This window comes from Anas platyrhynchos, chromosome 1 (assembly GCF_047663525.1).
Source record: "Anas platyrhynchos isolate ZD024472 breed Pekin duck chromosome 1, IASCAAS_PekinDuck_T2T, whole genome shotgun sequence".
NCBI classification, from domain to species: Eukaryota; Metazoa; Chordata; class Aves; order Anseriformes; family Anatidae; genus Anas; species Anas platyrhynchos.
Genome location: NC_092587.1, coordinates 201,219,098 through 201,234,467, shown reverse-complemented (window position 1 = coordinate 201,234,467; position 15,370 = coordinate 201,219,098). Strand labels below are relative to the sequence as shown.

Below are 15,370 nucleotides of genomic sequence, written 5' to 3'. Positions count from 1 at the left end.
GACAGAGGCAAAGAAGGCATTAAGCGTCTCTGCTTTGCCTATGTCATTGTCTGTGAGAAGACCTTCCCTATCAAGGAGCGGCCCTATGTATTCTTTAGTTCTCCTTTTTCCATTCACATATCTAAAAAAACCCTTTTTATTTTCTCTCACAGACACAGCCAGCTTCAACTCTAGGTGTGCTTTAGCCACACCAATTTTCTCCCTACAAACACGAACAGCATCCCTGTATTCTTTCCAGGACACCTGGCCCTCCTTCCAGTAACGAAACACTCTCTGTTTCCGCCTAATCTCCATCAGAATGTTCCTGGTCAGCCACGCCGGCCTCCTGCCCCGCCTGCCTGACTTGCGATATTTAGGAATTGCCTGATCTTGTGCTTCTAGGAGGCATCGCTTAAAGAATGACCAGCACTGGTGGACATCGAGGCCTTCAAGAGCAGTTTCCCAGGGGACCTTGCTGACTAGTTCCCTGAGCAGCCTGAAGTCCGCCTTCCCCATATCTAGGGATGAGGTTTTGGTGGCACTTTTCCTTCTGTCACCGTAAATTTTGAACTCAACCACTTCATGGTCGCTATGACCGAGGCGGCCACCAATCACCACATCTCCCACCAGACCCTCTCTGTTTTCTAGCAACAGGTCTAGGAGGGCACCTTTCCTAGTTGGCTCCGTCAGCGGCGACAGGGCAGGGGGTCCACCCCCATTTGGGGTGTCTCACCCCGGTACCTCTCCTTGAGGCCCTGCAGGGAGTTACTCCACCAGTCTATCTCCCGCTCACACTCCCTGATGGCCCTCAACCTCTCCACCTCCTCCTTGAGCTCCGCCACCATGCGGATCAGGTCATCCACCTGCTGGCACCTGACGCACGCAGCGTCTCTGCCTCCCGCCGATGGCAGCAGCAGGCTCTGACACTCCCTGCATCCGGTGACCTGAACCGCTGCATTCTTTAACGGGCAGTCGGTCTGGGTGTGTACCGACCTCCTGCAGAGCGCTCCGTGCCTTGTGGAGACCATTATCACCTAGCTAACGGCTGTCGTTAAGAGGTGTTCGTGTGGGCAGGGGGTTGCTCTCCGCCCTGCCACTCCCCTCTGACGGGCCACGCCCTGTTTGCCCGCCCTGGTCGCCGCGCTCCCTAGGGGCTGCTTTTGAACGGCCGGGGAGGGGTCGCTGCTGGCTCCGCCTTCGCCTCGTCAGCCTCCCTCACGAGGGCTGCCGGCTCCTGGCGGCTCCCTGAAGTCGGCTCGATGCCGGAAAATGAGCCCTGCCTGGCCCGATCCCCCGCTCCGCTGCAGAACGCGTCTGCCCCGGAGCCGATCGCCTCGGCAAATGGCCAAGAACTCATAAGAACTTCTTAGCCACACGTGCAGTTGTTTGGACCGAGAAGCCCAAGATATGCCCCAGTGATACCTCCAAGTCGAAGGAAAACAGCCATTCAGTTCGCCATCTGGGCATGTCCCTAATTAAACTTCTATGTGGGGATGATTCAGACACTCAAAAATAGTAACCACAAAGTCCACACACTCTTTGAACGACAGAGCAAATATTTAATGAACCGAGAGTGTTACATGTCTGTTAACAGCACAGCTTCTCTTTTTTTTTTTTAACCAACCTGTTCCTTAGTCAAGGCTTTGATCATCTCAGCTGTGATGTGCCTGTTGGATTTAGCCGTAGAGCCACCTTCCGTGGGGCTCCTGCCTGGCATTTCTTCTGGCTCCTTGTGAATAGGCATGGCTCTTCCAATCACACCCATTAGCTTTGACTCCAGAGGACCCAGTTTTAAGTATTCCTTAAGAAGAAAAAATATCTTTCTGCAGTTGCAGAGAAAAGAGGCAGCTCTTCGACAACAAACTAAACAAAACAAACAGCATCTTTCCTCTTAAAAGCAACTCCACGAGTGTTGTCCTGGGGTTGCCGTGTTCAGTAATTTCAGTGTCAGTGGGTTAATCTACAGGCCAGCTGATCCTAGGAGGATGCAGCCCTGCTGCTCTCTTTTTCTGCGTGTTTTCACCAATAATGTTTTCTCTGCAGCCCAAATTCTGCTCCCAAGTTTAGTTCCGTGAGAAGGATTAAACGAATCCAACAGTTCAGTACTGCCAAAAGAGAGAGATCCAAGTCCAGCTTGGTGCTTGCACCATGTTTGTGCTGGCTCTGGCCTTCTCTAGGCCTCTGACTCAGTTCAGGTGAGTCAAACTAATTCAAGGGGAAGAAACAAAACAAACAAAGGCAGGCTTTGCTGCTGGGACAGTGAGAGAACCAGCTACAGAAGAGGCAGATGCGCACTACAGTTCCCTAGAGGCAGCAGCAGGATTGTACAGCTAAGGCTAGGGAGAAGAAGGAACCCTACAGCACAAGGTCTTGAATCAAGTTTAGTAAATGCTTTCCTGCTAGTTGCAACACCACTGTTTGCAGTTACACTACACCTTAATTTTTGTGAAATACAGGAATGCCAGTAGCACCTGTGTCTCTCAGTAGGGTGGGCTCTACAGTGCTAACAGCAGGAGAGAAGAAGCAAAGCTAGTGTTCCTCTCCTGAGGCAACAGCTGCAAGGAAGCAAGCACCTGGACAGATTTTGTCTGTGTCGTGGTTCCGCTCGAGTGGGCAGCCAAGCTCCACCACAGCCGCTCTCTCACTCCCCCTCCTCAAAGAGGAATGGGGAGAAAATATGTGAAAGGGGCTCAAGGATTGAGATAAGGACGAGAAAATCACGCAATAATTAGTGTAACGGGCAAACCAGACTCAGCATAAGAAGATAGATAGTAAGATTTATTGCTCATTACTAACAAGCTAGAGAAGTGAGAAACAAAGGAAAGAAACCAAAAGCGCCTCCCCCCCCGATCGTCGTGAAGAGGTGTTCGTGTGGGCAGGGGGTTGCTCTCCGCCCTGCCACTCCCCTCTGCCGCGCCACGCCCTGTTTGCCCGCCCTGTTCGCCGCGCTCCCTAGGGGCTGCTTTTGAACGGCCGGGGAGGGGTCGCTGCTGGCTCCGCCTTCGCCTCGTCAGCCTCCCTCACGAGGGCTGCCGGCTCCTGGCGGCTCCCTGAAGTCGGCTCGATGCCGGAAAATGAGCCCTGCCTGGCCCGATCCCCCGCTCCGCTGCAGAACGCGTCTGCCCCGGAGCCGATCGCCTCGGCAAATGGCGAGGCACTAGCAAATTACCGTCTATCATACAAAGATTTATTGGAACAGAGACAGCCAAAATGTTAATGCATGGTGGGAGCTCCAAAGGAAAATAACTTCACAATAGCATGCAGATAAGAGAAAAAAATCTGTATTATATGTAAAGCCATTAAATGTTTTTTTAGGCAGGGATGTCAGGATTGCTATTTCTAACCACAACATGCCCTGTAACCTAGTGACATCCTCAGCCTTGATTTAGAGTCGGGGGCCCACCGCTGCAGTTTATCTGGCACCTCACAAAGGAATAGCTTCAGGGCTTATTTAGGAATGGCTTGAAGGTGGAAAGTGAGGGGCCTGGCACCTGGCCCCGCAGTTCAGCAAGTACTTGCCCCAGACACTGCTTCAGGACCATGTTGCTGCGTCTGACTGAGGTCCCATGACATGGCTGCAGTTTTCTCTCATGACATGGCTGCTGCGTCTGACTGAGGTCCCATGACATGGCTGCAGTTTTCTCTCAAATGCTACAGTTTGTAAAACTGTTAACTACTACCTGGACAGGAACAGAAGTCTGACAGTGTAGGGTTTTTTTATTATTTTATTTTTTTTTTATTTTTGTTGTTTTGGTTTGTTTTTTATGCTGCTGCAGTGATCTAACAGTATATTCTATGCCAGAAAACTAGGAGAGTAGTTCAATGAAATTCAGTGAACCACAGCACATCTGTGGAACTGGGCTTCGCAAACACTTTGCACGGTGTAAAATATTGCCACTACCTCCTCAGGTCTTCCAGCCCCTTGTCTGATGTTCAGTCCTCAGCGCGGTCTCACAAACAAACACTCTGCCAGAGTTGCAGGCTGGTTTCTTCTTTACTTTCTTTTTCTCTTTGTGAGGATTGGAGATAGTTTCAGTTTTCTGAAACAAAGGATGCTACAGCCATTAAACAGCCATCACTGAAACTTGCTACCTCCCAAGACAGGCTTTAGAAATCCATGGCTTTAATAACCACAGAATACTGTATTTGTGCTGAAGCCGGGGTAGAATATAGTGGCAGGGCATGAGATAGCAGTCACAGCAAGGCAAAATGTGAAGGTCCCTTGGTTACAGCAGTCACAGCAGTTTTTGAAAATCTGCCTCAGTAGAAGTTGCCTCCTGCCTCAGCTATTGACACGTAATCACGTGTCAATCTGATTGATCACCATTAACGGCCAGTGGGGCTTTCCCAGACTGCTACTGGTAGCAAACTACCTACAGCCACTCCTCCACCGCAGGAATGAGGGCACTATGTCGTAGTTATCTCAGATTTTTAAACCTGCCAGGTGAGTAGAATGGGTAACATCCTACAGTGTGCTGTGGAAGCAGAAAGTGACTTTTTTTTTTTTTTTTTTTCAAAAGGAGAAAGCACTTGGCCAGCCAGAGGGTGGCAGCAGCAGGGAAGAGCTCAGCTCTGAGGACATAACAGAAAGCAAACAGCTGTGGGAGCTTCACAGTGTGTATGTGGTGGCAAGGAAAACAGGGACAGGTAACAGAGAGGGGAAACTGTACGCAGGAGGGGTGCAGAAACAGTCCTGCAACGGAGGGCAGGAGGAAGAAACCATGGAATGGGGTAGACAGAGATGGAACAAGCTGTGTAATGCAAGTTCCAAGGGAAAGCTGCAAGAAAACAACAGCAATTCCCTGACTGCTCTGTGGCTCAGAAGCCCTCAAAGCAACAACAACAACAACAACAACAAAAGGTATTTTTGGAAGCTATTCATAATTTCTTAGAAATGTCTCAGTGTCCTTTAAAGCCATTTGACTCAGCAGATGGTAAGCAGGCCATGCTGGAAGGATGGTATCTGCAAAAGCACCATTTGTACTGGCCATCCAGTAGGAGACTTGGTACAGCCAAAGGGTCCCACAGTCCACATTTAACTACTCAAGCGAAGGCTAAACCCACACGTGGCTTAAACAGTAGGAAAACTGAGCTCTAGCTGCCTGTTTCCTGCCCAATGCACTCACTAAGCATTTTTTCCCATCACGCTTGGAAAAGGACCCTTGCCCAGTAGAGATGCTCCAAATACCAGGCTGTCATTCAAACCTGGCTGAAGATATCAGTGCTTATCCAGCAACCCAATTTCTCCTCCAAGAAATAAGTAAATGTTCCATGTGAAGCACAGACCAGCTTCCCCATCCCATATGACTGCCCCAACAGCCTGTACACCTGTTTTCCCTCCCTCCCTCCCTCCGGATCTGTGAATATTGAGTTACAGTGGCCACACAACCATAAGCAGGGAGGGTGACTATGGCACCATCTCAGTAGAGCTGACACTGTGCTGGCTGAAGCAGCCCCTGGGGACGCATCTTCAGGCCCCTCTTTGGCAGAGGAAGGCCCTAAATCCAAGTGCCCCATGTTGTCAGTGACTCCTCAGCTGACTTTTAGACTGGTTATAGCAGGACCAGCAACCAGTTGCATGGCCAAGGCAGTGCAATGGCCAAAACAGCCAGTAAACAAAGGTCCAAGAACAGCATTGAACAGCCAGGCCGTGCACCTTTCACACTGGCTCTATCTTTGGACAACCCAGCAGTGTCACTGCACACCGCTTCCCACCTGCCGTAGCAGCAGGAGCCCAGGTGCCTCACCAAAGGCTGGACTGTATGGCAAAGATCTGAGAAACAGGACATTGACTTATCACATTGTCTTGTGGGAGATTATATGTGGCAGAGGGAGACCTGAAAAGCCAGCTCTCCTGTCCCCAAACTTAGCATGTGAACTTCTGATCTGTCCTCAGATGTGATGAAAAATGTGTCTATACGTTTTCTGTCTTTGCCTGCTAAGTCAACCAATCGTTCATGCCAGTATCTGCTTTGCTGTCAGTGGACTTGGTAATTAAGATGACACGAGACCACTTGCTGAAATCAGTCATTGCACACAGCAGTACAGCACTCTGCCCATTCACTTGCCAGTCTGGAGTAAAAGGAAGGAAAACAAATCTAATGACAAGGAGAAGAGCTATCCTGAAAGAATACAGATGTTTCTCTGCCAGGGCACAAGGAGAAACTGCTATCTTTTCAGAGCAGAGACACTGTCAGGATGCAGCAAAGGCTGCTGCTTCCCTCAGTGTCCCAAGCTGAAAGCTGCTGACACATTTACTCTGGTATTTCCTAGCACCATGCTGTGGAATCTTAGCAAGAATGGATGTGCACAAGCAGTGGGACAAGTCTCTGTCCCACACTCTGGGAAAGGGGCCGTTCAGGTGGCACGCACCAGGGCTGCAGGTGGCTTGCAGGTTTCCTCCAGTCTCTCTCTCAGGTGGCTTATCTCAGCACGGTAGTCATCCAGCTGGCTCTCCAGCTTCTCCCGCCTGACTCGCTCGAATTCCAGCTGAGCCTCCAGCTCCTTCACAGCCCTGCCAAAAGCAAAGGAGACAAACGGAGCATAAAGCACATCCAAGCATGTCCTGGCTACTCCACGTGTTGTTTTTTTTTTTCAGGAGCAGGTTAGTCACAGCAGAAAACTGCAGTTCCAGTGTGCTCCTGGCTTAAGACCCTTTGCAAAAGCTTCAGAATCTACTGTTTTTCTTTCTCCACAAATCAGCTGTGCTCAGCGCATGACCATCTTCACCGCGAGATGGCGACGTCTTCCCACACATTGAGCCAGCCCCAGGGTTTTGAGCAGGCTGCAACCCAGGTCTTTCTCCAGCTTCTGAAGAGGGAGAAATACCCAAGAGGTAGAAGAGTTGGCAGGAAACAGAGAACAGGCATAAAACTGGTTTTCTGGACAGGCCAGGGGCAGTTTCTTCATTTATGGCTGGTTCCTCCACATCCTTCCTAAAGTGATTGGGTTAACCACAGATGAGGAATGATCAAATGACAGCCTGCATGGCACCGACTAAAGGAAAGCGGAAGCACTGGCTGATAAACAGTTGCACAAGTCCTCATCAGTCACCCCCACAGTGGCTACTAAATTAACTGAGATTCCTGGAACTGGTTAGCTGAGACATAATTGAGATATATTCTTATAACAACAATTGACCTCAACAGCTGAGTCATGTGGAGTTGAGCTGGCTCTCATCTGTAGCATGAGTTAGCACAGCTACAAAGACAGAATACTGGTAAAAGGAAAAGGGAGATGTCTGCCATGTGGATTCAAATAGCAGGGCAGGAAAAAAAGCTGACAGAAGAGCTACTGCATTGCCCAGACCAAAACATTCCTGACTCACAGTCCAAAGCGACCGGCCTGTGTCAGCCTTACTGACACTAAAAGAATGACCTGTGCTTTTGCAGGGAACTCAGTGCCTGGGGGAACAAGGTGACTTCTTGCACACTCCGGATTTGTGGGGCACAGCTCCAGCACGGTGTGGCACACATGCGGTGGCATTTGTTTCCATGCTATGCAGCCTGGCCCTGCACAGCAGCTCCCACCAGGCCTCTAACAGCAAAATCTGAAAGAGCAACTTTCCCAAGTGGCAATTCCTGCTTTTCATCTAGTAAAATGATGCTGTTGATAAATATTTTTAAATAATGAGGTTTTCTAGCATATGACACAAGCATCTTGGGGTTTATACACAGGTGTCTGTCAGTATCCTGAGGAGCAGTATTTCGGTTTCAAAAGGCCAGACAGGATCTAGGGATGCTCTCTAGCCTCCACAGATGACATCCCTCAGAGACCCTCACAATTACTGTTTTACTAGTTTAGCCCCACATGCCATGGAAAGCAAAATCCCTTACAAGAGCCCTCTAACAGGCACTGCCAGCTTTTCAGTAGCTGCTGTATCCAAAATGAGCTCTCATTTCTGCTGTTAGCCAACAGTGACTTTTCCAGTGCTGCAAACATGTTGCTCTAGTAACACGTTTGGTTTGCAGTGGCCCAAACGTGGACATGGACATGCTTGTCTACAAGAATTAAGAACAAAATGCAACCAAATGTTTGACAGATAGAATAGGGACAGGATGTTGCTTTCTTGTTTGAGGTCTGAATCTTTAAGAGAAATAGAGGCATTTCTTTAAAACTTAGACAGTCTGCCCATCTAAACATCTAACTCATCTAACAGAAACCTTTTATTTAATGGAGACCCTGAGAATTAGGCAGAAACTATGTAAAGTGCTTCACATGCAAAGGGAGGTTTGCTGAGATTTCTATTTTTGTGGTCTGAAAATGACCTAATGTCTTCATGAGCACAGAAATACACTGCTCTTGACAAAGAAATATAACAGGTCATTAAATAACTCCTCCTGTATATGCACTTCCATGCAAGCCATGCTAAGACTAATGCTTCTATTCAGACTTATTAAAGTGCATACATGTATTCAGCATCCTTGAAAAAAAAAAAAAAAAAAAAAAGAGCATAGTCAGGATTTATGTAGAGACTACTGCACATACACTGCAGGAAAACCTGAAGGCAGAACAGGTAGCCCTGCACAAGTAAAAGAAGTACATACACATAATAATTTGTGTTGTACTGTAAGGCTGATCCTGGTCACAGAAGTCCAGAAATGGCCAGGAAAATCACTGAAGTCCTTTTCTTTTTGGCCTGGCTAAAGTTGGTAAGTGGAAAAGACAAAATGGCCAAAGCAATTTGAGTGTAAGGTAGCCTTAAAGAAGGCTTTAAAATGGGCCTTGCTGAGTTAAACATTACCAGAGGAAGTTAACCTTACTTCTCAACATCCCTTTGTTCTTTTTTCATCTTCTTCTCCTCCTCCGTTATTCCTCCCAGTTGTCTGTAGTTGCCGTAGGCAATTTCTAGAAGATGCTGAAGTTCTTGAATCTTGCGATAGGCCCTTACTGTAAGACAGAGACCTCCAGGTAGGTAAAATGCACAGAGAGAACTGAAGACAGTCATGCTGAAATCCAATAGTCTGGAAAAGTCTCACAAAGACAGAAATCACACTGCTCAGCAGATACTGAGATGTATCTGACACCCACACAACAGACAGCTCCCAGAAACAAGGAGCAATCCAATGCAGTTTCACCAACACAGATTAAAACACTGGAACAGATACGTTCTGACTGTCCTGCACTATGCTTCCTAATTTTCCACAATTTGTTTGAATACTCATCAGTACAGATACCCTGTCACCAAACTCATCCTACAACAAAGTCGCATCAGTTAGCAGAAACTGTGCAAGTAGGAACAGAATGTCTCGAGACTACCTTTTTGAATAAGGAGTGATGAAAATGCTTACTGCGTGCGTTCCTTTTCTCTGCTTTGCTCAGGATTAAATCTTCTTTGCTATCCGTACTCCCTTCCACACCATGTCTTTCAAAAAATTTTGCATTGTTTGCATCTAGCTCTTCATCACTGGAGTTACTGTCTCCAGTTCTTCGTGTCAAAAGTTCTACAGCTGCCAGCTGGGCAAATCTGCAGAGAGAACAGTTAACCTACACTGATACATCCCCGTAATCTGTAAAAGCATAGCCATGCTCCCCACATATGATGGAAACTCTCTGAAACTCTTCATGTTCCCATTTACAAGAGGGAGTTTCAGGGTTACAGGAAGCATTGGTACACAAACTACGAGCAGCTGATCTGCTTTCTGCAGTATTCTCCCAGCATGAGCTCTGCCTCACTGAAATCCTATGGCAATGACTCCCACATCAGAGAGATCTTTTCCTGTGTAGGATTTCTTAACTGAATCTCATCAGCAACTGCATTATTTTTATTAATGCAAAAAATCAGACAGCTTTCTCTAGTTCTCATTTACTTCGTGCAGTTGGAGCATACAGGCTTACGACCTTCCTTTTGCAAATCAGTTACTTTTCATCTTTTATGTCTTGCCATGTTCAGAAAAAACAAGGTAGACATAAATCCTTTTACAGCTACAGTACTGCTTTGCTTGTTACTCAGAACTGGAATTCACGGACTTGACCTTTTCCTCCCTCCGTCACTGAAAATCAGAAGTAATTACAACTAAGCTGACTTGAGATTGATATATAAATAGTAAGCAAATAAATGACTGCGCTACATGATATGTATTGCTACCTCTTGGCCACATCCTTTGGAGTCTCTCCAGCATCATCTGTAATGTAACAGTCAGCTCCCCTTTCAAGTAACCACTGTAAGCAATGGACGTGCCCCTGTTCAGCAGCTGGGGAAAGGAAGGTGCACACAAGTCAGTTGTATTCAGCTGAAGTGTTTCAAACCTCATACATCCCCCTCTTGACACAGTTCAATGTGCCAGAGGGTGGGTTGATTAAGACCCCACAGGTGAGATGCTGTTTCAGAGAAGCCTGCGTTTCTAGATGATCAAGTCATATGGGCATGCCCATTTTTAGGGAAGATTCTGCAATGTGTTTTTGTGCCTGCCCCTAGTCCTGGAAATTTACTTGCAACTCTTGCTGGAGAGGAGCTAAACTAAACTTGCTCAGTCTCAGGCATTGAGCACAAGACACGCAAATACCTGCTGCCTCGCATGCTCTTGCTTTGAGGTCTGCATCTCACCCATTTGCAGCAAAGTGCTGTCATCTTTTCCTGGCTCTGGGCTCCCACACCTCACACAGGGTCGATTGGACCAATCCATGGCATACAGTGCTGGCTCACACAGAACAAGAGAAACAGGAGCTTTGTGCTGGAGCTACAGGCACACTTTTTGGGCCACATCCTTAAGGCATTTTGCTTTAATTAAAGACCCTTTGCAAAAGCTTCAGAATCTACTGTTTTTCTTTCTCCACAAATCAGCTGTGCTCAGCGCATGACCATCTCCACCGCGAGATGGCGACGTCTTCCCACACATTGAGGCAGCCCCAGGGTTTTGAGCATAGAATCATAGAATATCCTGAGTTGGAAGGGACCCTTAAGGATCATCAAGTCCAACTCTTGACACCGCACAGGTCTACCCAAAAGTTCAGACCATGTGACTAAGTGCACAGTCCAATCTCTTCTTAAATTCAGACAGGCTCGGTGCAGTGACCACTTCCCTGGGGAGCCTGTTCCAGTGTGCAACCACCCTCGCTGTGAAGAACCCCCTCCTGATGTCAAGCCTAAACTTCCCCTGCCTCAGCTTAACCCCGTTCCCGCGAGTCCTGTCACTGGTGTTAATGGAGAAAAGGTCTCCTGCCTCTCAACACCCCCTTACGAGGAAGTTGTAGACTGCGATGAGGTCTCCCCTCAGCCTCCTCTTCTCCAGGCTGAACAGGCCCAGTGCCCTCAGCTGTTCCTCGTACGTCTTCCCCTCCAGGCCTTTCACCATCTTCGTAGCTCTCCTCTGGACACTCTCCAACAGTTTCATGTCCTTTTTATACTGTGGTGCCCAGAACTGCACACAGTACTCGAGGCGAGGCCACACCAGCGCAGAGTAGAGCGGGACAATCACCTCCCTCGACCTACTAGCGATGCCGTGCTTGATGCACCCCAGGACACGGTTGGCCTTCCTGGCTGCCAGGGCACACTGCTGGCTCATATTCAACTTGCTGTCTACCACGACCCCCAGATCCCTCTCTTCTAGGCTGCTCTCCAGCGTCTCATCGCCCAGTCTGTACGTGCAGCCAGGGTTTCCCCGTCCCAGGTGCAGGACCCGGCACTTGCTCTTATTGAACTTCATGCGGTTGGCGATCGCCCAGCTCTCCAACCTAGCCAGATCCCTCTGCAAGGCCTTTCCACCCTCAACAGAGTCCACAACTCCTCCAAGTTTGGTGTCATCAGCAAACTTGCTCAAAATACCTTCTATTCCTTCATCCAGATCGTTTATAAAAATATTGAAAAGTACCGGCCCTAAAATGGAGCCCTGAGGGACCCCACTGGTGACCGCCCGCCAGCCTGACGCAGCCCCATTTACCATAACCCTTTGGGCCCTGCCCGTTAGCCAATTGCTCACCCATCGTATGATGTTTTTATTTAGCTGTATGGTGGACATTTTGTCCAGTAGGATCCTATGGGAAACCGTGTCAAAAGCCTTGCTGAAGTCCAAAAAAATCACATCAGCTGGTTTCCCTTGGTCCACCATACAGGTGATCTTATCATAAAAGGAAATCAGGTTAGTTAGGCAGGACCTACCCTTCACAAACCCATGCTGGCTGGGACCAATGACTGCTTTGTCCCCCAGGTGCGCCTCAATAAGTTCGAGAACCATCTTCTCCATGATTTTACCAGGCACTGACGTGAGACTGACAGGCCTGTAATTGCTAGGGTCTTCTTTCTGACCCTTCTTGAAAATCAGCACAACATTTGCCAGCTTCCAGTCTACCGGGACCTCTCCAGATTCCCAGGATCATTGAAAAATAATTGAGAGAGGTTCCGCGATGACGTCCACCAGCTCTTTCAGCACCCGGGGATGAATCCCATCCGGACCCATGGACTTGTAGGGATCCAGGTGGAGTAGCAAATCCCGCACACGTTCAGGGTCGGTTGGGAGTTTGTCATCCCCACCGTCCCGGTCCTCCAGCTCAGGGCACCCTGGGTCCCGAAGCCCATCATCGGCATTGAAGACAGAGGCAAAGAAGGCATTAAGCGTCTCTGCTTTGCCTATGTCATTGTCTGTGAGAAGACCTTCCCTATCAAGGAGCGGCCCTATGTATTCTTTAGTTCTCCTTTTTCCATTCACATATCTAAAAAAACCCTTTTTATTTTCTCTCACAGACACAGCCAGCTTCAACTCTAGGTGTGCTTTAGCCACACCAATTTTCTCCCTACAAACACGAACAGCATCCCTGTATTCTTTCCAGGACACCTGGCCCTCCTTCCAGTAACGAAACACTCTCTGTTTCCGCCTAATCTCCATCAGAATGTTCCTGGTCAGCCACGCCGGCCTCCTGCCCCGCCTGCCTGACTTGCGATATTTAGGAATTGCCTGATCTTGTGCTTCTAGGAGGCATCGCTTAAAGAATGACCAGCACTGGTGGACATCGAGGCCTTCAAGAGCAGTTTCCCAGGGGACCTTGCTGACTAGTTCCCTGAGCAGCCTGAAGTCCGCCTTCCCCATATCTAGGGATGAGGTTTTGGTGGCACTTTTCCTTCTGTCACCGTAAATTTTGAACTCAACCACTTCATGGTCGCTATGACCGAGGCGGCCACCAATCACCACATCTCCCACCAGACCCTCTCTGTTTTCTAGCAACAGGTCTAGGAGGGCACCTTTCCTAGTTGGCTCCGTCAGCGGCGACAGGGCAGGGGGTCCACCCCCATTTGGGGTGTCTCACCCCGGTACCTCTCCTTGAGGCCCTGCAGGGAGTTACTCCACCAGTCTATCTCCCGCTCACACTCCCTGATGGCCCTCAACCTCTCCACCTCCTCCTTGAGCTCCGCCACCATGCGGATCAGGTCATCCACCTGCTCGCACCTGACGCACGCAGCGTCTCTGCCTCCCGCCGATGGCAGCAGCAGGCCGGTGACCTGAACCGCTGCATTCTTTAACGGGCAGTCGGTCTGGGTGTGTACCGACCTCCTGGAGAGCGCACCGTGCCTGGTGGAGACCATTATCACCTAGCTAAAGACTGTCGTTAACAGGTGTTCGTATGGGAGGGGGTAGCTCTCCGCCCTTCCTGCTCGCCCTGCCTGCGCGAACTGCCGCGCTAACTGCCGCGCCACTCCCTTCTGACGCGCCACGCCCTGTTTGCCCGCCCTGTTCGCCGCGCTCCCTAGGGGCTGCTTTTGAACGGCCGGGGAGGGGTCGCTGCTGGCTCCGCCTTCGCCTCGTCAGCCTCCCTCACGAGGGCTGCCGGGTCCTGGCGGCTCCCTGAAGTCGGCTCGATGCCCGAAAGTTAGCCCTGCCTGGCCCGATCCCCCGCTCCGCTGCAGAACGCGTCTGCCCCGGAGCCGATCGCCTCGGCAAATGGCCAAGAACTCATAAGAACTTCTTAGCCACACGTGCAGTTGTTTGGACTGAGAAGCCCAAGATATGCCCCAGCGATACCTCCAAGTCGAAGGAAAACAGCCATTCAGTTCGCCATCTGGGCATGTCCCTAATTAAACTTCTATGTGGGGATGATTCAGACACTCAAAAATAGTAACCACAAAGTCCACACACTCTGAACGACAGAGCAAATGTTTAATGAACCGAGAGTGTTACATGTCTGTTAACAGCACAGCTTCTCTTTTTTTTTTTTAACCAACCTGTTCCTTAGTCAAGGCTTTGATCATCTCAGCTGTGATGTGCCTGTTGGATTTAGCCGTAGAGCCACCTTCCGTGGGGCTCCTGCCTGGCATTTCTTCTGGCTCCTTGTGAATAGACATGGCTGTTCCAATCACACACATTAGCTTTGACTCCAGAGGACCCAGTTTTAAGTATTCCTTAAGAAGAAAAAATATCTTTCTGCAGTTGCAGAGAAAAGAGGCAGCTCTTCGACAACAAACTAAACAAAACAAACAGCATCTTTCTTCTTAAAAGCAACTCCACGAGTGTTGTCCTGGGGTTGCCGTGTTCAGTAATTTCAGTGTCAGTGGGTTAATCTACAGGCCAGCTGATCCTAGGAGGATGCAGCCCTGCTGCTCTCTTTTTCTGCGTGTTTTCACCAATAATGTTTTCTCTGCAGCCCAAATTCTGCTCCCAAGTTTAGTTCCGTGAGAAGGATTAAACGAATCCAACAGTTCAGTACTGCCAAAAGAGAGAGATCCAAGTCCAGCTTGGTGCTTGCACCATGTTTGTGCTGGCTCTGGCCTTCTCTAGGCCTCTGACTCAGTTCAGGTGAGTCAAACTAATTCAAGGGGAAGAAACAAAACAAACAAAGGCAGGCTTTGCTGCTGGGACAGTGAGAGAACCAGCTACAGAAGAGGCAGATGCGCACTACAGTTCCCTAGAGGCAGCAGCAGGATTGTACAGCTAAGGCTAGGGAGAAGAAGGAACCCTACAGCACAAGGTCTTGAATCAAGTTTAGTAAATGCTTTCCTGCTAGTTGCAACACCACTGTTTGCAGTTACACCTTAATTTTTGTGAAAAACAGGAATGCCAGTAGCACCTGTGTCTCTCAGTAGGGTGGGCTCTACAGTGCTAACAGCAGGAGAGAAGAAGCAAAGCTAGTGTTCCTCTCCTGAGGCAACAGCTGCAAGGAAGCAAGCACCTGGACAGATTTTGTCTGTGTCGTGGTTCTGCTCGAGTGGGCAGCCGAGCTCCACCACAGCCGCTCTCTCACTCCCCCTCCTCAAAGAGGAATGGGGAGAAAATATGTGAAAGGGGCTCAAGGATTGAGATAAGGACGAGAAAATCACGCAATAATTAGTGTAACGGGCAAACCAGACTCAGCATAAGAAGACAGATAGTAAGATTTATTGCTCATTACTAACAAGCTAGAGAAGTGAGAAACAAAGGAAAGAAACCAAAAGCGCCTCCCCCCCCCATCGTCGTTAAGAGGTGTT

General features: G+C 49.0%; 1 protein-coding gene across 5 annotated transcripts in view; it reads right to left on the bottom strand.

The window, feature by feature from the left end:
- Positions 1–1,523: 1,523 nt before the first annotated feature.
- LOC119716568 (ankyrin repeat domain-containing protein 42) overlaps positions 1,524–15,370 on the bottom strand; it is a 33,772-nt gene continuing 19,925 nt past the window's right edge. The window contains exons 1-6 of one of the 5 annotated variants that reach the window (XM_072032829.1): positions 11,160–12,230; positions 10,067–10,172; positions 8,742–8,868; positions 6,352–6,493; positions 3,881–4,019; positions 1,524–1,780 (exon numbers count right to left, since the gene is read on the bottom strand). In XM_072032829.1, the coding sequence (XP_071888930.1) occupies positions 3,885–4,019; positions 6,352–6,493; positions 8,742–8,868; positions 10,067–10,172; positions 11,160–12,161 (1,512 nt within the window). In that variant the 5' untranslated portion in view covers positions 12,162–12,230 and the 3' untranslated portion in view covers positions 1,524–1,780; positions 3,881–3,884. Of the gene's footprint in view, positions 1,781–2,869; positions 4,020–6,351; positions 6,494–8,741; positions 8,869–10,066; positions 10,173–11,159; positions 12,231–14,047; positions 14,309–15,370 lie in introns of those variants that run through there. The other 4 variants (XM_072032828.1, XM_072032831.1, XM_072032830.1 and 1 more) reach the window with 4 other exon arrangements.